The sequence below is a fragment of the Lacerta agilis genome, chromosome 2, assembly GCF_009819535.1.
Source record: "Lacerta agilis isolate rLacAgi1 chromosome 2, rLacAgi1.pri, whole genome shotgun sequence".
In the NCBI taxonomy this organism is placed as follows: domain Eukaryota; kingdom Metazoa; phylum Chordata; class Lepidosauria; order Squamata; family Lacertidae; genus Lacerta; species Lacerta agilis.
In genome coordinates this window covers 7,906,322-7,929,032 of record NC_046313.1, presented here as the reverse complement: position 1 = coordinate 7,929,032, position 22,711 = coordinate 7,906,322, and the positions used below count along the sequence as shown (strand labels likewise).

Here is a 22,711-nt window from a genome sequence, read left to right as displayed (position 1 = left end):
ACATCTCCGCTCCAGTCAGAACCGAAAGTAAGACTGACCAGGAAATAAACGGTGCGTTACATAAATCACATAGGCATTTGCAGATACCCCGGATGTTGTGACACATCCTCTTCCCTGTGGGAGGGGCGTACTGTTGAGCTTATTTAACCCTGAAAGCTCCAAACCCAACAATAACTAAAGTCCCTGAATGACTGAGCACTGAATTTGCTCCCAGCTTAGAATCCCTAGAGCAGGGGTTTCCTAAACTTGGGTCTCCAGCTGTTTTTTGGACTACAACTCCCACCACCCCTAGCTAGCAGGACCAGTCGTTAAGGGTGATGAGAACTGTAGTCCAACAACGGCTGAAGATCCAAGTTTGGAAAACTCTGCCTTGGAGCCATTCCATCCCAAGGCCCACCACTGCTCTTCAACCTTCGCAGTACGTACGTCACTGTCTGCTGCCACTAGCTATGGGATTGTTTTTGTCCATAACAGAAGCTTGGAGTGACAACAGCTCATCTCCCAGGACAGCCGTCTTCAGCCTTAGGTCCTCAGATGCTACAGCTTCCATCTTCCCTGACCATTGGCTAAGCTGCCTGGGGGGGTGATGGGAGTTGTAGTCCAACAGCATCTGGGGATCAAGCTTGAAGAACTGTGTCTTAGCAGATAAAAAGAAGAGGACCTAATGCTGTGCAGGATGAAGTATGCTATGTGTAAATGTATTTATCACTCCCTCCAACAGATATTATCGCAAGCATTAGGCATTCTACTTCTACCCCCCCTCCCCGTTTAATGATCCTGGCCCCCCCCCCCATGTGTGTGGGCAACAGGAAACGCCTTGCATGTTTGCCCCACACTTAGGGGAAGGACTCAGTGAGATAGTGCATGCTTTGATGGTAGAACGTTCCAAGTAACACCCTTGGCACCATATATTAGTAGGTGATGGGAAAGACCTTTGCCTGAATCCTTGCCGATCAAAGCAGAACAGGGATGGCACCTCCAGACGTTGTTTGACTCCAACTCCCATCAATCCCTGACAATATGGCCAATGGCTAGGAATGATGGGAGCTGTGATCCCCAGATTCCCCACCCCTGTTGTTCATACGCATCTATCTGCCAATGCATGTGGGGTTTGGGTTTTTGGCTTACAAATGCAAATGTTGCCTTTGAGTGCTTGGGTTGGTGTGCTGGAAGAGAAAACGTGCAGGGACTGGATTAGCCCGCTTGTTACGGTCTGAAGCAACTGAAAACAGCCTACACAGACAGGACTTTCCTGTTAGCTTGCACAGGCCAAATTTATTATAGACCTAAGATAAGGGTCAACAGCTGGCAGACCCTAAACAAATCCAGGCCTCTGATGGTGTTTGGAATTCCCAGCTGCCTTCATTGGAGGTGAATGGGGGATATGGTTGAGTGGCATGTCCAGAAACAGGATTTGGCAGGATGCTATTGGGGAGGAACCTGGAGCCTTTTGCCCATCTCAAAGTGGCTTTGCAGCTAAATTAGAGATGACTGGGGTGATCGAAACCAATTAAGCAAGGATCTCCACTTACCGAGAGGAGGACGTAGCAATCACCTTCGTAGAAGCTGCCATGAGCTTTCGGGGGCACCAACACTAGATCCATTTTCTGGGAAGGAGAAACACAGTACTGTACATGAAGCAAGCCCCCTGCCCCAATTTAGTGGCCTCAGTGACACAACCTCCAACCACCAGTGCTCCCAACCCTCACTCAGGCATCCCATGGTGATGCAGACGATTTTCTCATTAAATACTTTCTATTTACATTTTCTATTCAAAACAAATGCTTAAAACTTTAAAAAAATACATTTCAGACTTATATGAATAAGGGCTTAAGGGCTTATCGATTAACAGCAGCACCCACTCCAAATAAAAAAATACATAAAATTGACCTCCCCTATCTCCATCCATTGCTGCTATGTTATACTCAGTGATAGTTGGGGGAAAGAGATGCTCTCTTAAGTATCTCAGGGTTAAGTGATGTGAATTACAGGCAGAACTTGTGGAGTTCCAATAGTTTCCAGTGTAATGTGGCGCTGTGGTCTAAACCACTGAGCTTAGGGCTTGCTGATCAGAAGGTTGGCAGTTCGAATCCCCGCAACGGGGTGAGCTCCCGTTGCTCGGTCCCTGCTCCTGACAACCTAGCAGTTCGAATGCATGTCAAAGTGCAAGTAGATAAATAGGTACTGCTCTGGCGCGAAGGTAAAAGGCATTTCTGTGCGCTGCTCTGGTTTCGCCAGAAGCGGCTTAGTCATGCTGGCCACATGACCCGGAAGCTGTCTGCGGACAAACGCCGGCTCCCTCGGCCTATAGAGCGAGATGAGCGCCACAACCCCAGAGTCGTCCGCAACTGGACCTAACGGTCAGGGGTACCTTTACCTTACCTAATGTGCTCTAGGCAAAATCCAAGCTGGACTAGCTGCAGTTTCTGAACTATCTTCAAGGGCAGCTCCACTAATCCATGTTACAGCAGCCAATCAGTTGCCAGCACACGCAGGATAGAAATTAAGCAAATTGAAGCTTTCAACAGGTAGGCATCTCCACCTTTTGAATTTCAGCCTCTTAAACAACTGTTAAAGCTCCAGGGGCCTTATGAGAAAGTAAGATGGCCACCTTGCCTAACTAGTAAAAGATACCTAGATGGCAGGTTCAGTGCTCCAAGTGGAATTAATAACATGTGAAAAGGTGGTGCCCCATCAGTTAGGTCCCTAGATAGCTTGGGAGAGGAGAGAAACCTTCTGCTTAGACCTGAGAAAATTTCATTGTCCCACCTCAATTCTCCAGATGATCAGTCCAGGTGTGTTGGTAACAGTCTTGAAGGCACTGGTCAGAGCCATGGTGGCTTTCAGTTTTTGGAATACTCAACAAAACCTGACAAATAAGAACAAACAGGTTAACCTGTTACCACGGACAGCATATGAGATGCAACTTCGCCACGAAGCTCAGTGAGTGATCTTGAGCCAGACTGAGGTTTTTTCCACAGAGTTGCTGTAAGGATGAAATGATGAGGGGGTGGAACACACCGTGTACCTGAAAGAAAGCATCCTTCCCTATGGGCCCTCTCAGTTGCTAAAATTGACAAGGGAAGGGGATGCCTCTTGGCTGTCCCACCACCCTCAGAAGCCCAGGGGATGTCCCAGGACAGAGCCTTCTCTGTGGCAGCCCCCAAGTTGTGGGACTCCCTCTGCACCCAAGTGTGTCAGGCACCGTCTTGTGTTATGCAGCTTCTGGCAAATGCTCAAGATTAACTTTTTTGGCCACCTCATGAGAAGAGAAGAGAAGAGAAGACTCCCTGGAAAAGACCCTGATGTTGGGAAAGATGGAGGGCGAAAGGAGAAAGGGACAACAGAGGATGAGATGGTTGGACAGTGTTCTCGAAGCGACTGGCATGAGTTTGGCCAAACTGCGGGAGGCAGTGAAGGATAGGCGTGCCTGGCGTGCTCTGGTCCATGGGGTCACGAAGAGTCGGACACAACTGAACGACTAAACAACAACAAACTTTTTTATCCTGGCTTTTGACCCTTGAGATGTATTTTTTTGGAACTTTCTTATTTCTGCAGTTTTAAGTTGTTTTTAATATTGTAACCCACCCTGGGACCTTAAGGTAAAGGGCAGGTAAATTACAACAAACAAACAACAATCATGTACTTTGACTTGCTCTCCTTGGAGGAAAGGCAGATGGGGTCTCTTCCAACCCAACCTGGAGATGCTGAGAATTGAACCTCGGACCTTCTGCATGCAAACTGGATGCTCTGCCACTGAGCTGTGGCCTTTCTGACATTTTCCTTCTCTCTTGGGCATGGAGGGAGCCTCCCAGTTGGCAGGGCTTATCGAAACAGAGACAAGCACGGTTGCTAGAGCACTGGCATTTCTTTGCCACAAGAATGGTATCCACACCATGCACCGTGCCACGCCACATTTTAAAAGCGATAAAATTTACGCCCCGATTTCCCCTTAGCCCTGCCTTGCTCCACAGCCATGGCCAGCTTTTAATGCCTAGCATTTGCCAGCACGGACTTCCAGATGTTATTGGACTGCAACCCCCCGTCATTCTTGACCACCGGCCAATGCTGGCTGGGGCTGATGGGAGCTGGAATCCTGCACCTGGAGCCCAGCAGGTTCCCAATCTCTGTCCTAGAAGACGGGAAGCAAGAACAAGAGTGGTGCTGAGCGTGTCCCTACTTCCTTTCCCTTGACTCTGAGTAATCACAGCCAACCCAGTTAAGTGAGAGACAAGTTCTCTATGGGCACATGCGAGCCTCACTGCACAGCTAGACGGAGCCTCTCTTCTCATCCTTACAGCTGGGGCTCAAGTCACACATCCAGAGGACAGGAGAGTGGCATGCAGATACTTACAAAGGACTGCGAGGCCGTAGATGCTCAGTGCTACTTCCTCCCGAATGCGGCAGGGAGAGGCACACTCAAAAAGACCAGTAAAGCATTCTGGGAGATGCAAGGGCGGGCAGGATCAGAGCGGCTGAACCCGCAGCGGCAGGCTACACCCTCCTCCTTTTCCATAACCCCCAATTGCTCAGTCATTGAAAGCAGATGGTGGGATTTAACAAGGGGTGTAGACCAGTCCTACAGACTCTCGTTCGGGGCCTTGGAGGCATCCCAAAGGCTGGGATTGATTAGCCAGAAACATGCAGGGCTGAGGCAGCTCAAGTTCCAGAGAAACAGGGCAGCCGTTTGGACTTTGCTCTGGAAAGAACTGTCCGGCCCTCTCCTCCTTTTGGCAAGGGGAACAAGCACAGAGGTCTGTGGTTCAGGCCTCCCCCCCCCCCACTTCTGAAACCTGAGGAATCTGCTTTTGCTTTGCGTAAAAATTATAAGGGACCAACACAGATATGGCGGGTGGCACCACTATAAACCTTTCACTCCATGGGCGATGTCTGGAGCGATTCCTGTAGCGAAACACACATGGAAATTTTTGCATCAGAGTGGGAAATCCTCCATGTGGATTCTGCAGGAAAGTAGGAAATTCAGAGTCTCCTTGCTTCCTGTTTGTGGATAATTCCTACAGAATATTTGTGGGATTTTCCATTCTTGCATAACAACTAAAAAAAAAGAAAGAAAATGTACTGTTGCAGTCATCCCAGTAAACTCAACACAGAAATATAATTGCACGTCACATCGGAACTAACTCACGTGTTAATGTCTCAGTCCAGCAAAGGAACAGCTGGTACATTTGAGCTGGGATTTTCATTGTGGGCTCCATCGAACTTTATGGATACAACGGCTGGTGTGGGTGAAAATCTCCACTAGCTGTGATTACCAACCACAGAGATGGACGGCAGTCTAGGCGTCCTCTCCAAAGCAGTTAACTCTGCAGCCTTATTTCCAGGCCAGGTTTGTCTAATACAGAACCACTCTGTAGCCTTGAACTATGCCAGCTATTCCTGGCAGTGTCAAGAGTAACCATTATAGTCAAGTTGTGACTCCAGAGAGGATAGGATTCCATGTTTTTCATGATTTTCTGGTTTTTATAGATTGCATTCATATAACATACACCGTATTGGCCTGAATATAAGCCTCACTTTGTTTCCAAATTCCGACTGCGAAAAGTTAAAGTGCGGCTTAAATTCACGTGCCTTACAAAAATTGGCTGTTACAATATCACTGCCGAAACAGACATACGGTAAAACGGATTTGAGTGCCTGCGGGAATTTACAGGAGTGGCTTATATTCGGGTATTGTCTTTTTCTCTTCCACACCCCCCCCCCTTGAATTTTAAGGGTGCGGCTTATATTCTGGCCAATACGGTAATTCAGATAACAGAGTTACATAATGGCTCCATCCAGATATAGTTCGTGCCAGGGGTGGCAACTTGAATAAAATATGTGGGGGGGTGGGCAGGTAAGCCATGGATCGCAAGGCACGGCATGCACATGCCATTTGCATGGCAATGCCCATCAACTTTGTGGGGGCTTGGCCCCCTCAAATATTTTATGGGGGGGGTCAAAGACCCTTCAGCCCCTAAGGAGTTGGCTCCTATGGTTCGTGCAAAGATGCACATACAACCTGAAACAGTGTGGGATTCATATTCCTTCCTGCATTGATATGCGGATTGTAATGTATGCTCTTACATCTCACAATGCAAAAGGGATAATTGAGGATACTTTGCGTCCTGGTGCCTCTAATTTGTTTTAAATTGTTTTCCCCCTCAAAAGCAATCTTCATAATCAATAGCACTGGTATTCATCTATTACAACATAGTGTTCCCAATTTCAATGGTGCAGCTTAGAACAGAGGCGTAGGAAGGTCAGGTGGTACCCGGTGCGAAAAAAATTCTTGTCAACCCCCCCCCATTGATTCCCCCCCTGCAAAAATGGTTTTACGTTATTTCATATTTTCTTACAAAGAAATAATAACAAGTAATAATAATAATAAACTTTTATTTATATCCCGCCCTCCCCGGCCAAAGTCAGGCTCAGGGTGGCTAACATCAGATACATAACATTGATATAAAATCAAACAATAATTAAATTACCTCCTAAAAACATCTCAAAATCAAATTAAAGTCTAATTAGATGGCTTTCCACAGGGTTAGGGTTGGGAACAGTAAGTGCTCCACTGAACTGAAATTTCAGCCTTCACGACATAGGAAAACAGCCAAGTAAACAGCTATTTTGGTGGAGGAGGGTCAAGATATTAACCGATATGCATGAAATTTCATGTATAGCTATATAATCCCTTGTATAGTAAGATAAGACCTTCGGAGCAAGCTTTTTAAAAAAAGTTTTTTATGAACCGCCTTGATAATTTGTCACCCCCTCCATTATGGAACATGGGGCAGCCTGCCCCCTACGCCCCCCCTTGCTATGCCCCTGGTTTAGAACCAGGACTTAATAGTTTTATGGTAGGGGTAGGAGACATTAGCCTCCTCTTCCACCGTCATTTCTGGACAAATGTTCCGTGGGCTGGGTGGGTGTCAAAGGTCAGAGGTGGGTGGGGCCAGAAGCAAAATTCGGAGGAGCAATGGCTGCAACAACATACAGTGGTACCTTAGTTTACGAACTTAATCCGTTCCGGAAGTCCGTTCTTAAACCAAAACCGTTCTTAAACCAAGGCGCGCATTCCCTAATGAGGCCTCCCGCCACTTGGTGCCCTTCCACCATTCGGATTCCGTTCTTAGACCGAGGTAAAGTTCTCAAACTGGTACACTATTTACGGTTTTGTGGAGTTTGTAAACCGAATCGTTCTTAAACCGGACAGTTCTTAAACTGAGGTACCACCACACTGGCTTTTACACAAACTCACATACCCTTCTTTCATCTCCCATCCAGGCAAGCAAAGAAGTATTACTGTATAGTCCAAGTAGTGAAGTGTTGTAAAATGTATCTTACAGAGAATATTTTAATAATAATAATAATAATAATAATAATAATAATAGGCAGCTAATCCAAGCGATTTTGGGCTCACCCTTCTTTTTCAAAGTTAAGTTTGTTGTCACTGTTCTGCAGAAAAGTTTCAGAATAGGTTTAAGGAGCTATGGCATGGTAATCAGCGAACATGGACATCCATGGGGACGGGAGAGAGAAGGGGGGGGGCATTTGTTGCCTCTCCCCCAGTGAACGATACTCTCTAGATATCCAGCTTTATTTCTTTTTTATATCTACCACCTGATATACATCGCAAAATGTGCAGCCACAATTAATCTCATTTCTTTTTTGTTTGGTGGAATCCAGACACACATTTAAAAATGTTGTGAAATGCTTTTTAAAAAAAAAAGCCTTTTGAAAAATACATTGCGTTTGCCATAAGCTCACCATCACCACCTAGTGTCAGATTTGCATAATGTGCTTGGAATGCACTTAAAGCGTTATATTTGCAGCTGAGTCCTTTGTGAGAAACTACCGTATTGGCTCGAATATAGGCCACACCCGTAAATAAGCCGCACCTTTAAAACTCGGCGGCTTGGGGAAGGCTTGGGAGCCGTGTACGGGATGGGTGCCGTTGCCCCACGCTGCTGGGCTGCTTCCGGGGGGGAGGGAGCCATGCCACTTTGCTGGTGGCATAAGGTTGCGAATATAAGCCGCACTTTAACTTTTCACAATCAGAATTTGGAAAAAAGGTGTGGCTTATATTCAGGCCAATACGGTAAACAGCTCTCCCCCCCCCTCCAGAAAAATTCCCTGCAGAGAACCATGTCAAGACTCATAGCTGTCAACTTTCCCTTTTTTGCTGGAAATTCCCAATGCAAAAAAGGGAAAGTTGACAGCTCTGTCAGTGCTGTAGCTCCTAACCCAGGGGTCAGCAAACTTTTTCAGCAGGGGGCCGGTCCACCGCCCCTCAGACCATGTGGTGGGCCAGACTATATTTTTTTGGGGGGGGGGGAAATGAATGAATTCCTATGCCCCACAAATAACCCAAAGATGCATTTTAAATAAAAGCACACATTCTACGCATGTAAAAACACCAGGCAGGCCCCACAAATAACCCAGAGATGCATTTTAAATAAAAGGACACATTCTACTCATGTAAAAACATGCTGATTCCCGGACCGTCCTTGGGACGGATTGAGAAGGCGATTGGGCCGCATCCGGCCCACGGGCCTTAGGTTGCGTACCCCTGCTCTTAACCCTTCAGTGCGCTCACAGTAGCTTTTCCTTTCTCTTCCGCTGTTGTTTACATATTCTGCAGTCTGTAAAATGTCCATACTGTAATCAGAATAAACAAAGCGCAAATGCAGAATTTGAGTTTCCTTGTCGTTGGAATATGTATGTCTGTGAGTTTTTGTTTTGGGCCAGAACACAATCAGCCAGCCTTCAACCGGGAACAATCACTTTATTCCAAAATGCAGCAATGGTCTTGGCAGCTCTAATAGAACCACTAATTGACTTAACTTACAATCTGCTGCCTGTGATGTCACCTAATGGATGCCCAGAGTTACTGACTCATACCAGGTAGCCAGACAAGAAAACGAAACAGGGGAGGCAAGCTTTGCCCAGGGAACACGACTTCATCGCCAGACTTCAGCCCTGGAATATGCGAAACGTGCCTTTTGAGTATGTACAGAGTGCCTTTCCATTACCAGCAAGCAACCGCAACCAGACCACACCTGTCTTGTCTGGCAGACATGACCTGTATAAATATTTTTTTAAAACAAAAACAAAAAAACCTCTGCTCATCTACCTGACAGGGCTGTTGTGAGAAGATGAGAACTCAGTCTGTGCCACCCTATGCTCCCTGGATGAAGCCCAAGACACGAACAAAATTCTCTGAAGCAAGATCAGGCGTTTTCTTACGAGTCCAAATAAATTCCAGAAATCTGGGGTTGAAATCCCATGCGCAACTGGGAGTAATGTCAGGGGTGCTTGCTTCTGAACGGACATGTGCAGGGATACACTGTAAGCTGAGCAGTTGTGTTTCAGAGTCCCTCTCATGTCTTTTGACTTACCGCTAGCAGAATCTGATTTTTCTCCTGAGGCTCTTCCAGAAAAACCTAGATCAATCAGGTCCTCTTGACAACCACCCCTTATTTCAAGCCCTGCCTGGATGGTCCTCCCTCCCTCCTCTTTCGTTGACCACCCATAAATCAAGCAGCGCTCACCTGGGTCTGCTGCGGACTCCTCTGCTCTGCAAAGCCCAGGGCTGAGGAGCACAAGCTGTTCAGGCAGGAAGAAATGGGTTGCTCCAGCTCCGTGTAGCAGAGTCAGTCCAGAGGAACGATCCAGGCTCCTTCGCTAAGATTTGCCTGCGTTTGCATCTTGCCTTTATATCAGCTGCCTGGGCCAATCAGTGCTGGCCTAGCCCAGCAGCATGGATTAGTTTAGGGAAAATAATCTTGTATTTGTTTCCGGCAAAAGGAGACTCCCAAGTCTGTTTTCTCTTCTCCGCGCAACCCTCCCTGCACTCCGCCCATGTCCACTACACCCATTTCCCATTGATTTTTCTAAAGTGCAGTGCTGCATCAATAATGCAAAGAAATGGGGGCAGGAGTTGGGGAATCTAACCACATTAGAGTGGCTTGCTCGGAACCGAGGAGGAGAGGGATGCTGATGGGGAGAGGCAATGGCTTTGCCCTTCAGAGAGAAGGGTTGTCCGCCAGGGATAATCTCGATACTTCTGAGGTCTTCAGCAAATCTTTAAATGGTGCATTGGGTATCAAGTGGTGAGGGGTGGCTTTTGGGCATCAAAGGAGCTTCTCCAAGGCAAGGCTGGCTCCAGAGCGCGGGGCAGTCAGTCAAGGAAGACAGAAGGAGGGAGAATTCCACATGTCCCATCTTGCTCTCATGTTAAGGGTGGCTGTCTTGCCTGGGCCTACTCCTGCCCCCAAATTACAAAACCCGGAGCAGTCAAGCCTTGCGATAACCATCCAAGTCCTGCAGTTGGTTTTGCACATGGAGTTCATCAGTTGGTAAGCGAAAAATCAAGGGGTGAGGTTGGGGGGGAGCAAACCTTCACAGTTCATACACAGAGCTGCTAGATCCCCCTCCCCATCACTTATCCCTCCTCCGAATTATAAAAATTTAAATGCTTTCTGCTTCTCTCCACACGCCCCTCTTCACTCCACCCCCCCCCCAGGGTAGTCTTATCCATGTTTTTGGATTATAGCACTCAGTAACTTTTAACAAATGACTCAAATCCCTTCAGTGAAATGTAATTGTCCATAGCTCCCCACCCCACCCCCAATGCTGATTGAACCCTCTAGCTCTGATACGCCCCTGGCATCACTTGATTTCTCATATTGTAAAGGGCGGCTGATGTGCAAATCTGCTTTCCAAGGACAAGAATTGCATTGAGATGCTCCTAAGCTCCCTTTGTCCATGGAGTTTTCTTGGCAGGGATACTGGAGTGGCTTGCCAGTTCCTCCGCCAGGTGGATCACGTTTGGTCCAAACTCTCCACTATGACCTGTCCATCTTGACCTGTCCCTGAGTAATTCAAGCCCCTTCGCCATGACAAGGCAGTGATCCATGAAGGGGCCTTTATCCATTCTCAAAGAAATCAGCCCTGAGTGCTCACTAGAAGGACAGATCCTGAAGTTGAGGCTCCAGTACTTTGGCCACCTCATGAGAAGAGAAGACTCCCTAGAAAAGACCCTGATGTTGGGAAAGATGGAGGGCACAAGGAGAAGGGGACGACAGAGGATGAGATGGTTGGACAGTGTTCTCGAAGCTACTAACATGAGTTTGGCCAAACTGCGAGAGGCAGTGAAGGATAGGTGTGCCTGGCGTGCTCTGGTCCATGGGGTCACGAAGAGTCGGACACGACTGAACCACTGAACAACAACAACAACAAGCTCCCTTTGTGGCTCCTAAGCTCTCACCCGTTATCCCAGTTGTCGTGTGTTGAACCGGCCTTGTCTGCGGCGCTTGCAGAGCTAGATTCTTTTCTGCAGCCGGGGTTCAGAAAGCTTTACCTCCCGAAATTTGCCGCCCAGCTTCAAAAGGATATCGCGTTAGGCCTCCAGAACCCACTCTGCTCAAAGACTTAGGAAAAAAAGAGAAGACACACACCTGCTCTCTTTTATTATTTCTTTAATTTGCAGTTAATACAAAGATTCCAAAAATAGAAAGAGATCGAAATGGCAGCAGTGCCGGCTTCAAGTTTTGGGATATCTTTTTTTTTTTCAATTAAAACAAAATTTTTAAAAAAGAAAAACCACCCAGCAAGTGAGGACACATGACTAAGGCAACTGAGGCTTTCATACTTCTATGAGGTGGGGACAGGAGGGGGAAGCCATGGGCTCTGTTCCTCAAAAGCCACCAGCTATGCATGTTTGAAAAGAAGGGATGCAGGAGGTACAGCAAAAGACTCTCTCTCTCTCTCTCTCTCTCTCTCTCTCTCTCTCTCTCTCTCTGTGTGTGTGTGTGTGTGTTTACTTTCATGGGAGTATGCAGGGCACCCCTAAAATGCACACCCCTGATTAAGCATTAGGGCTGCCTCCTCAATGGGTTTGATCAAGGCACAATCCCAACATTGGCAAATGGACTCAAGGTTATCATCATGGCTATTAAACAGGACAAGGAAGCCTCAGGCAGAGTGGGAACGGGCACCAGCAAACTCCGCCCTCAAGTTAATTCACACAGCCAAGCTTGTTCCAGATGGGAGCCATCACTCGGCAGACTCTGTAGCTCCACATTACTTTCGACAAGCAAGTTTTCGCAGCTTGTTAAAACTGGGAGTGCTCAGTTTAACTGATCCTGCGTCGGCCTCCGTAGCCGAAACCTCCTCCGCACAGATCCCACCACGCTGTGGCCGACAAAACTTCCACCCGTTTGCCCAAATCTGAAGTCCCGTGTCCGGGACGGAGGAGAAATTCTGGAGCACGTTTCATCAGCCGAGGTGGAGGAGTGTAGAAAACAGGAGTGCAACCTTTTCCCATCGAGTGAAGGGGTTTTGGAGCTGAGCTGAGCTGAGCTGAGCAAAAGGAGTAGGTTGAAGGAAGGGCCAGGAGGACAATAGCGGGCAGGTTGCATGAGGAGGAGAGGGAGGGAAATGGAGGTGAGTTCTCCTCAGCTGACAAAGGGCAAAGACACAACTGCAAGGGTAGTCTCAACCAGGAAGGAAAAACAAAGGGTTTTTGTTCTTTCTAGCACACATTAACTTTGCAGTGTTTAAAGCTCTCTCTCTCTGTTGTGTGTCGTGGAGAAAACAGAACTACAAGAAGAAACTCTTCCCTCCACGAAGTTAGGGACTTGTGTTATCACCTCCATTACCCTCTCTCCACAACTGCTGAGGCAAAGAGAGCAACGCCTCATAGTGGAAGCAAGGCCAGCAAGAGGAGGAAAGAGAAGTACTGTAGCAGCCGCAGGCTCCTCTCAAGCACCATTTGAGGCCTAGCACACACACACACACACACATCAAGGAGTAGCCAATTCAGCACACTTAAAAAAATGGCGACGGAAACTTCAAGAAGCACTTTGGCCAGGCTAAGAGGTGCCTGCTCACTCAGCCTACAACAGGGATTGTAAAGCTTTGGTCCTGTTGAGCAGGGGGAAAGCCTTCCAAATGTTGTTGGGCCCCAAACTCCTGTCAGCCGCTATGGACAACTGTCAGGGATGATGAGAGTCCTAAGCCCCAGCAACAACATCTGGATGGGCCGCAGGTTCCTCACCCCTGGTTTTGTTTTTTAGCTTCCTGCCCCAGGTGGTGAGGTGACCCACGCTACCTGCCCCCTGAGTCCAAACCAAGGAGGCAGCACCAGAAAGAAACAAAACAAAACAAAAAACCCCGGATGGCCCCCCTGCCCCCCCCACAACAGCTAAGCATGGAGTCACTTGCAATGTATTGCTTATGGGAGCGGGAGGGAGAGAAGCAAGCTGGCTGAGCTGCAGGTATTTGGTTGCCACCAATGGCACTTCGAAAGCACTTGTTCACAGCACGTTAAGAGACATGACTAGGAAAGGCAGCGTACCATATTGCTGGGGGGGAGACGGAGAAAGGGAGGGGGGCGGACGCTCCCAAGCAATATCAACATCTACGTTTGGTTTCTCGAGAGCTGGCGCCGCCGTGAAAATGCTGAGGGGAAGAGTGTGGCAAAAAGGCCCAGCTGCTTCTCTGGGGCCCGTTTCCTGGCGTAAAAGATGCGCTGCCTCTTCATACGCAGGTGCGCAGAGACGTTCCCCCTCGCTCTCCCAACAAACACGGCGAGGCGATGGAGCAGGCCGCCCCCTGCCCACCCCCCAGCTTCTAACACGCTAGTTCGTGATTCCCTGAGGCCACCCGAGGGGCCGGGCTTTTCAAGTTACGGCGATGGGAGCCTAGGACGAGTCCTGAGCGGGGAAGGGCCTCTGTCGCACCCGCCACCAAAAAGCCACCCACAGGCAAAACGTCAGCGCCCTCCTGTCCTTCAAAGCTAGCAATTCGCACTGAAGGAGGGTGGGGGAGCTGACAGTGCTGAGGCAGGTTTAAAGTAACCCTGTGACCTGGTCTGTGTCGTCGTCGTCCCCCACCGCACCCACCCAAGAAGCAAAAATAGGCCAGAGCGCAGCAACATGGCAATCTCTGCAGCATCGGTCCTCAACCAATGTGGAGTTTGTGGGAATGGGCCGGCCGAATTAGCCTTAGTCCTTTTCTATGCTCGTGCCACTGTTTCTTTTCTTTTTTTTAATGTTAGAGGGTTTCTGAAAGAGTTCCCCTCTGGGGCTGAACCCGAACCACAAGACACAGTATAAAAACAAGTTAAAGGCTTCCCAAAAGCCAACAGGGTAATTAGGGACCAAGACCCCTGAAATTGCGGGTTCACTACTGCTCTGAAACGCTGGAAGGGAATAGGGAAAAAGGAAAAAGGCCTCATAAAAAAGAGACATCCCCCCTTCTCTCTAACCAGGTATCCAAGGCAAGGAAAGCCTTTCCTCCGAGGAATCCAGTGGCCTGAGCAGTTGAAGGAGAGGATCCCTCCGAAAGACACCTGGCTAGGACAGAAGTATTGGAGAGCCACCTCAGTGCCCTGCCCTGCCCTGCCTGGGAGATAAGGTGGCAAAACTGCTAGGCCCCATGGCTGTGCCCCAGGTCCTGGGTAAGCAGCACTCTCAGGAGCATCTAAAAGGGAGCGAGGAGGCATATAGCTTTTTTTAATAACAAAAGAAAAAAAAAAGGGTCAGCCAAATCATTTGGCATTGCTTTAGAGGAGGAGAGGGGAGGGGAGGCAGGAGGAGGAACCGGCAGCTCACACTGCGCAAACCGTACCCAGAACCAACCACCCTGCAGCGAATGGAGGAAGCCGAGCCCTGGAGAAACAGTGCGTCTTCACGATGCTCCCTGTATCCTCGCAGTGCATAGATACGAGCGCTGTTGGGGACGGGGTCTTGGGTGACCCTGCTTCTGGAGGAAAGGCCAGAGGCTCTGGGATCCCGCCATACCCTGGTTGGAAACTGCTCTGGCGCTGCCCGGCGGGCGGCCGTTCAGATTATTGCCTCCAAAGAGCTTGCATCTGCCTTGCGGTGGGGTTGCGGAGAACCACCCCCGCGGCTCCCCCTTCCCCTCCAGGCCAGTACTGAAGGCACTGAGTGAAAAAAAGTTCCTCTGTGGGCATAGGAAAGGCCTTAGGGCGCCCTCAGCTGGCCAAGGCTGGTGTAGACATCCTCCGCTTCGCTCAGCTCCTCAAAGATGGGGATGAGGTTTAGCAGCTCGGTGTCGGCCATGTCATCAAACCAGGACTGGACTGGCACCTATGGGGAAATCGAAAAGGGCAAGGAGAAGTCAGTCGGGAGCACTGCGGTGCATGTAGATAGGAAGCAGAGACCTAATGTTTTTTTGGGAAATTGTAAGGAACCAGGAAGACCCGGGAAGACCGGGGAGCAGAATTCAAACGCTGCAGTAATCACTTGGCTATTAATATGAAACATCCCCTCAGAAGAGACAGGTTTGCCCCCACATCAGGCACATATATATAAAAAAAACCACCTCCATGTATTTAAAGAGCTTTGGAAAATATTCAGGTGAATATTCAAAATACGGTGACAAGACTTAATTGTTAAATAGGGTGCACGAAAAGGTAATCGTTGTAGACAAGACTAGTCACACTAATACTAACTGCTCACTCACTCCTACAATTATGGCCACAGCTATGAATTGTCACCTGGAAAACCTTGTAGGTAGATGTGCTCTGTTGGATAGGTTTGGAAGACTATTTCACGCACTGGAGAACTGTTGGGGTTGAGCTGGCTGCAGCAGTGAGAAAAGGGAGGGGAAAAGTAGATTTGAAGGGGGAAATGATGTGGTATTGTCAGCCTTCCTGAGAATTTATCACTTCAGGTGTGTCTGTGTGTGTGTGTGTGTGTGTGTGTGAGAGAGAGAGAGAGAGAGAGAGAGAGAGAGAATGAACAAACATGTTTTGAATGGCCCTACCTAGCACACAAGTGTTGCTGACTGCACCATCTTAAAAGGCAGGGGTGAGAAACAAAGGGGAATGCTTTATTTAAGAGAGCTTCTTTCACCTGGTGTCGATGTAACTATTATCATTTTCTTTTTAACTAAAACCTGATCAAAAGATTTTTAAACCAACCAACCAACCAACCAACCAACCAACCTACCTACCTACCTATCAAAAACTCAAGTCTTACTCATGATTTAAAGAGCCTTTGCTGCTTCCCTGCCGAGATAAGTCAAAAGTCAACACCAATTACTATTGAATAACCACTTATGGGGGACACACCCACCCACCCACCCCTCCTGAAGGCATGCTCACCGCATTCTCTGGATGGAAGATGTAGGAGGCAGGAGAATTGTCCAGTATCAAAGTTTTGCGCAGATCGCGCCCCAAACGGCTGAGGTCCTTAACGTAACAGCCCTGGTGGAACACGCATGACTCTCGGAAGAGGCGGGCTCGGAAGACTCCACACTTGTCTAGCAGGTCGGTTACGGGGTCAGCATACTGCACAGAGTGATAACAGGAGTATGTGAAGACTAGGGCTCAGCATAAGAAAGCAAGAAACCCGACATGGGGGAATCAGGAGAACATGCAGGGCTCTGCCCACCTCTGGCCAGATAGTGCAAACATGGAATTTGGAATTTGGCATGGAATGGATTTATTTATTTTATTTTATTTTATTTTATTTTAAGTTTCAAGTCCCTATGGATTTGGAGATCTCAGCGATGCCCAATGCAATTTCGGAAGCCAGCAAGGGCAGAACTTCCAGGGGTCAGTTAGTGGTGGAGATTTGAATATTCTGCATGGTCCTTCACTCTTCCTCACAGTTAAAGGTAAAGGGACCCCTGACCATCACGTCCAGTCGTGTCCGACTCTGGGGTTGCGGCGCTCATCTCACGCTATAGGCCGAGGGAGCCGGCGTTTGTCCACAGACAGCTTCCAGGTCATGTGGCCAGCATGACAAAGCTGCTTCTGGCGAACCAGAGCAGCGCACGGAAACGCCGTTTACTTTCCTGCTGGAGCGGTACCTATTGATCTACTTGCACTTTGACGTGCTTTCGAACTGCTAGGTGGGCAGGAGCTGGGACCGAGCAATGGGAGCTCACCCCGTCGCAGGGATTTGAACCGCCAGCCTTCTGATCAGCAAGCCCTAGACCAGTGTTTTTCAACCTTTTTTGGGCAAAGGCACACTTGTTTCATGAAAAAAATCACGAGGCACACCACCATTAGAAAATGTTAAAAAATTTAACTCTGTGCCTATATTGACTATATATAAAGTAATTTTCCCACGGCACACCAGGCAACATCTCGCGGCACACTAGTGTGCCGCGGAACAGTGGTTGAAAAACACTGCCCTAGACTCTGTGGTTTAACCCACAGCGCCACCTGGGTCCCTTATTCCTCACAGTTAGGAGAAGCAAAAACAAACAACTATATGCAAACTTGACATTTTGCAGAATTTATTCAAGTACCAATAGCCAAGTGTTTCTTGCTGCAGCATTTGCATTTTGAAAAAATGCACAGGGTTATACACAGCTCTGAAGTTTCAGCAATACTCCTCCAAGTTTAGCCCAAGTCAAAGCTGCTCCCAAACCAGTCTTCTAGCAAGACAGAGAGCGCAAATCGTCTATATTCACCTCCAGTTCATCTTCTGAGCTGAAAGTGACACGGCACACCATTGCCATCCTTTTTGCCTTAGCTTTTGCTAACTTTGAAAGTATCAAGCAATTCCCCAAGCCCGCGTCTAGGCTAAACCCTCCTCCTCCTCCTCCTCCTCCGCACCTTCGCCAGGCTGGCAGTGAAGAGCACACACTCAAACAGCTGCCCCATCCGCCTCAGGAATTCATCGACAAATGGCCTCTTCAGCACGTACACCTAGAAGTGAGCAGCAGAGGTGAGGAATGACACAGAGGGACTGGGAGGTGGTCCCCCCTGCCCATTGCTTTTCTCCCATAACCTCCCCCTTACACCAGCCTGCTTCCTCCCTCCCCGCTCCTACTTTGAGGAAAGGCAGAGTATCAACAGAACAAACAGATTGTAATACAGACAGAGAACGTGCCTCAGATATCTAAACTGGGGAAAACACTGCTCTGTCCCACTGAGCAGATTTGGGCACTGCAGCACAAGGTGGGGAACTGGATCCAGCCTCGTGAGCCAACTTTGACAGGTAAATGAAAAAAATTGGAAGTCCTTGGGAAATACAGGTAATCAAATAGAAAGGTTGCAAGGACTCAGGCCAGGACGAAAGTAAACAATGATTTCCTCTATTTTTGTTGTTTGAAGTTGGTCACACTCGGTACACTTTGACCATAAAACTAAGAAACGACGGCTGATAAAGAATAAACGAAACAGGGCCTTGTCCTGGAGTTAAAAATCATTGCAACTGGAATTTGTTTCATACTTTAAACAACAAAAATAGAGGAAATCATTGTTTATTTTCATCCTGGCCTGAGTCCTTGCAACTTTTGACAGGTAGGCAGGACGGCACTATTAGGATCACCAGCGGCAAATCCAAACAGCCACTTCATAGTCTGGTGTATATTGGCTAAGAAAGAGACTTCCAAGAAGGGGTGAAAGAGAGTTAAGGCACTGGGGTCTGACTGAGGCTTGGCCCTATAAGACTGAAACACTTTTTTGGTCTCAGGCTCTGTGTTCAGGAGGTGCCCACCCTGAGAACTAGCTGCATGGGCAGTGTGCCCATTTCAGAGAGTGCGGCACAAACCCACAACTTCCCGGTGGCTTGGCGTTTTAGTCCCTCCGGTGTTAACCCTTTTATCACTGAACAGGACATAAGCTTCGCTCCTTTTTGTGTGACATGGCTATCATAAAAACAAAACAAAGCTGAGGTAAGTAAAAGAATACCTCCCCTTTTGTGGTGTAATGTGAACAATGGGTTAAATTACTGTGTGCTTGGACTCATTTCTTGAGGAGCACATCCCCTATGTCTGGATGTTCTGAGGTAAGGGTACCAGGTGCACCGGGTTACCATAGCAAAATCAGCTAGGTTGAGTGCATGAGTCATTCGCCCTCCCATTGCTTCAGGAAATATGAAATGTGCGTAGAGATGGGTATAACAGTCTCTAGGGCAGTGATGGCGAACCCGTGGCACGCGTGCCACAGCTGGCACGCAGAGCTCTCTCTGCTGGCACGCCAGGGGCGGGGAAATGGCGCCGCCGCGCTGCTCTGCTCATGCGTCCTGCCAGCGCAGGCGCAGCAGCGGACAGCAGCAATTTCCCTCCTTGGCGCCTGTGGTGTTTGGCTGCTGCTGCGGAGGAGGATTCGACGCAAGGCAACGACGACGGCGAGGTAACAGCAGCGGCGGGCTGGGCCAGGGGCGGCGGGTGAGGGGGAAGCCCTCCTTTTGAGCGCTGCGAGCGGGGGGGGGAGCCGCGCGGCCCCGCCGGCGATGCCATCCCTAAGTAAAACGGCCAGTGCTATGTATGTTCGGGTGGAAGGAAGGATGGAAGGAGGCAAATGTGGAGCTCTTTACTTAAACATGTGCACACAGGGTTGGTGCATTGGAGGAGTAGGCGGCCACCTCCCCTTCCATCCGAGCGGTGTTTGGGATGGCGCGAAGAAAAGTCTCGCTAAGACCCAAGCCGCCAAGGGGCGCGCGCCCCCGCGCAGGGGTAGGCGGAGCTGCGCCGGAGCTGAGCGGCGTTTGCTTCCCGCCTCGCACTGCCGCGTGGGCTTTTCTTCTCAACCGCCTTCACAGTCTGGGAGGCGCCGTTGCTGTGGTGGCGGCTCTCACATGTCTTTAGCTACCTCCTCCGACTGCCCGAGCGCTCTCCGGTAAGGAGGAAGTCAAACTTCTCGAAGAAAGGGCAGGAGCTGCATTTGGGAAGGTTTGGGATGCAACCGCTATGGTTCCTCCCTTTGCCCAGTTTTTGCAAAACAAAAACAAAACCCCCACACATAATAAATAAAAAACCCACTGGCCCTTTCCTGCGTTCCGTTTTCTGGGAACGGTCTGTCTCCTCCCTCTGCAAAGTTGTATGCAGATACAGAGAGGAGGGCGGCGAATAACACCGGAGTTCATGCAGGGAGAACTAACTCTCAAAAGTCTTTCTCTCTCTTCTCTTCCCTTCCTCCCCCCCCCCCTACTTCTTTAAAGGTAAATTACATTCCGCGGATTGATTGCTTATGTATTTACACACACCAGCACAGTCGTGGGCGAAATTTTATTCAGTGTACCCAAAATAAAATAACTCTTTGAACCTGCTGCCCATAACCTTCTATCGATCTGGCTATGAATAATAGGTTGAGAAAGATTCAAAGAACAAATGAAGGGTTGTACTGGTATGTATATTATTTCCTCAGAGCAACCCCAGTGAAATAAGTGAACTTAAGGCCATTTAATTGCAGTGTTGGCACTTTGAAATAAAAAAGTTGGTTTTCCACTGCAGTTTGGGCACTCGGGCTCAAAAAGGTTCGCCATCACTGCTCTAGGGCATTGTTTTCATTATGCCGTCTTGTCTTGCCTATGCCCTGTCCTGTTTGCTGTCTGACTCTGAATCTGTGAGAGTCAGGAGAAAAGGCTGTGAGTTTTACATAGCAGCGTTAGCTAGCATGGTGATATAGTATTATTCGAATTCTCTGTACCTATGCATCTTTACTTCAGAGACCAGAAGAGTTGTCTATAGTAGACAGTACTGTTTAGCTTTGTCTTGTGTCTGTAGATAATAAACACTTTGCTACTTTGAAATGTATGAGAGAGGAGCTTTTTCCTTAACTGGGGACTCTGGAAGAAGCTGTTTTGCTGGCTGAGGTGTGGTGAACTACCAGCTGACTTCTGCAAGTCACCAGCATCCTTATTGATGGATAGGGAAACAACTGCCCTTTAGCGTGCTTAAAGGTAAAGGTTAGGTCCAGTTGCGGATGACTCTGGGGCCGTGCACTCATCTTGCTTTACTGGCTGAGGGAGCCAGAGTACAGCTTCCGGGTCATGAGGCCAGCATGACTAAGCCACTTCTGGCGAACCAGAGCAGCGCACGGAAACACAGTTTACTTTCCCGCCGGAGCGGTACCTATTTATCTACTTGCACTTCATGCTTTTGAACTGCTAGGTTGGCAGGAGCTGGGACCAAGCAACGGGAGCTCACCCCGTGGCGGGGATTCGAACCGCCGACCTTCTGATCGGCAAGCCCGAGGCCCTGTGGTTTAACCCACCCGTGTCCCCCTTAGCGTGCTTAGACTAACCCTAATGCATTTTAAATGAATACAAGCTGCCACAGGCATTGTGGTGAGCGGAAAACAGCAAAGAAGCATAAATGCTGCAAAGCACATCAAGATTCCTCAAGGATTCCCCACCAGTTTTCAGCTGGTTGCATTTCTCTCTCCCGGAGCTCTTGCTGCCACGCAGCCGATCCAAGACACTCCTCCTGAAACATCCGCTGGAAGCAGCTGCCTCCTGAAACAAGTAATCAAGAATAGGCCGTGTTGCCTGGTAACAGCCTATCCTGGATTACTTGAACCAGGCCGAAGCCTTCATAGAACGGTCTTCCTCCTCTTCTTTACAGCATCAAAATGGAAGGGGGTCTCCTTGGCTCACAAAATGAGACTGCCCCCTCCCTCTGCCGCCCCAATTCCAGAACAGATGCCAATGAGAACCCAAAACTGCTGGCAAGGTGGGTGGGTAGCGGACCTTCCTCCCAGCGACAGCATCCTTACCTGGTGGGTTGTCCCCTCTATTTCAACAGGCACTATGAAGTCAGCATTGTTGATTGGCTGAGAAATGTTATAAAAGGTGCATGTTAGTTTTTGGAAGGTAATACGACACAATTCCGCCCCACTCTATCCATAGGTCACGCCAATCTCTGCACCTAAGGACACTATCGGATGCTCACTGGGTTTGGCTCGATTTACCAGTACTCAGCCATACGGTTTTAAAATGACAGTCATGTCCACTCAAACCAGTGGCAGGGAATCTCCGGTTCATAGGCTGAATGAAGCCCCTCCAAGTCTTTATATCTGTTGCTTTGAGACTTTGCCCACGCCACATCCATCAATGCCAGGATGCGTGTGTGGAAAACTCAGTCATTTGCGTGGCTGAGATGTATTCTAGTATACAAAGGCAAGAGTCACATCTGTTGCCCCGCCCATTTTTGCTTCTTTCATGTGGCCCCTGGAAGGCTGCCACAATGGAATGTGGCCCTTGTATTGGGGGGAAAAAGGCTCCCCTGCACTCCTATCTGAAACAACAAGGCGCCTAATAACAGAATCAAATGATTTCTCAGGGAATCAATCACTGAGTCCTTCTAACTCCTGTTGCCTGTTCGGTCCCCTGATAGCTTCTTCAGAATTTGCTGATCAGAACCAGAGATGCAAATATTAGAAATTTCTTCCAGTGGCAGAGTTTACGTGTAGGGGTGAGGTGAGAAGGGTTCAAAGCCAGTTTCCCAGGGCAGAATTGGAAACAGCCGTGAATAAAACAGGCTTCCTTCTCCGTTCCCAGGAATAACAGCATTGTGCGTCTGGTATGCAGTAGTAACTGGTTGTAGACAAAGAACTAATTTATTAAAATAATGGGAGAACCAAGGAGATTCTTCAAAGAACCCACCACCATGCAAGTGGACCTCACTATCTTAACGTTGCTCTCTTTCCCCCCTGCAGCCTCCTGCAGAGACATCAAAATCCGCTCCAGAAGATTCCACAACCATCTGGAACAGAATCTGAAGGTTACAGGTAGGTAGCCGTGTTGGTCTGCCATAGGCAAAACAAAATAAAATAAAAAATTCCTTCCAGTAGCACCTTAGAGACCAACTAAGTTTGTTCTTGGTATGAGCTTTCGTGTGCATGCACACTTCTTCAGATAACGTCACCAAACCCTTAAATACAGTAAGGGAGTGGGGAGGGGTATTAGTCAGAAGGGTGGTGGGAATGGGTGATCAGCTG

At 48.6% G+C, this 22,711-nt stretch overlaps 2 protein-coding genes across 3 annotated transcripts in view; both read right to left on the bottom strand.

Moving 5' to 3' along the window:
• Positions 1–9,787, bottom strand: part of AVIL (advillin) — a 37,063-nt gene extending 27,276 nt beyond the window's left edge. Inside the window, exons 1-3 of the mRNA XM_033138463.1 lie at positions 9,552–9,787; positions 2,770–2,869; positions 1,533–1,607 (exon numbers count right to left, since the gene is read on the bottom strand). Of these exons, the coding sequence (XP_032994354.1) occupies positions 1,533–1,607; positions 2,770–2,835 (141 nt within the window). The 5' untranslated portion in view covers positions 2,836–2,869; positions 9,552–9,787. The remainder of the gene's footprint in view (positions 1–1,532; positions 1,608–2,769; positions 2,870–9,551) is intronic.
• Positions 9,788–14,430: 4,643 nt separating this feature from the next.
• Positions 14,431–22,711, bottom strand: part of CTDSP2 (CTD small phosphatase 2) — a 64,058-nt gene continuing 55,777 nt past the window's right edge. For both annotated transcript variants that reach the window (XM_033138461.1, XM_033138462.1), the window contains 4 exons: positions 21,488–21,544; positions 17,600–17,692; positions 16,136–16,321; positions 14,431–15,116 (listed from right to left, as the gene is read on the bottom strand). In XM_033138461.1, the coding sequence (XP_032994352.1) occupies positions 14,991–15,116; positions 16,136–16,321; positions 17,600–17,692; positions 21,488–21,544 (462 nt within the window). In that variant the 3' untranslated portion in view covers positions 14,431–14,990. The remainder of the gene's footprint in view (positions 15,117–16,135; positions 16,322–17,599; positions 17,693–21,487; positions 21,545–22,711) is intronic.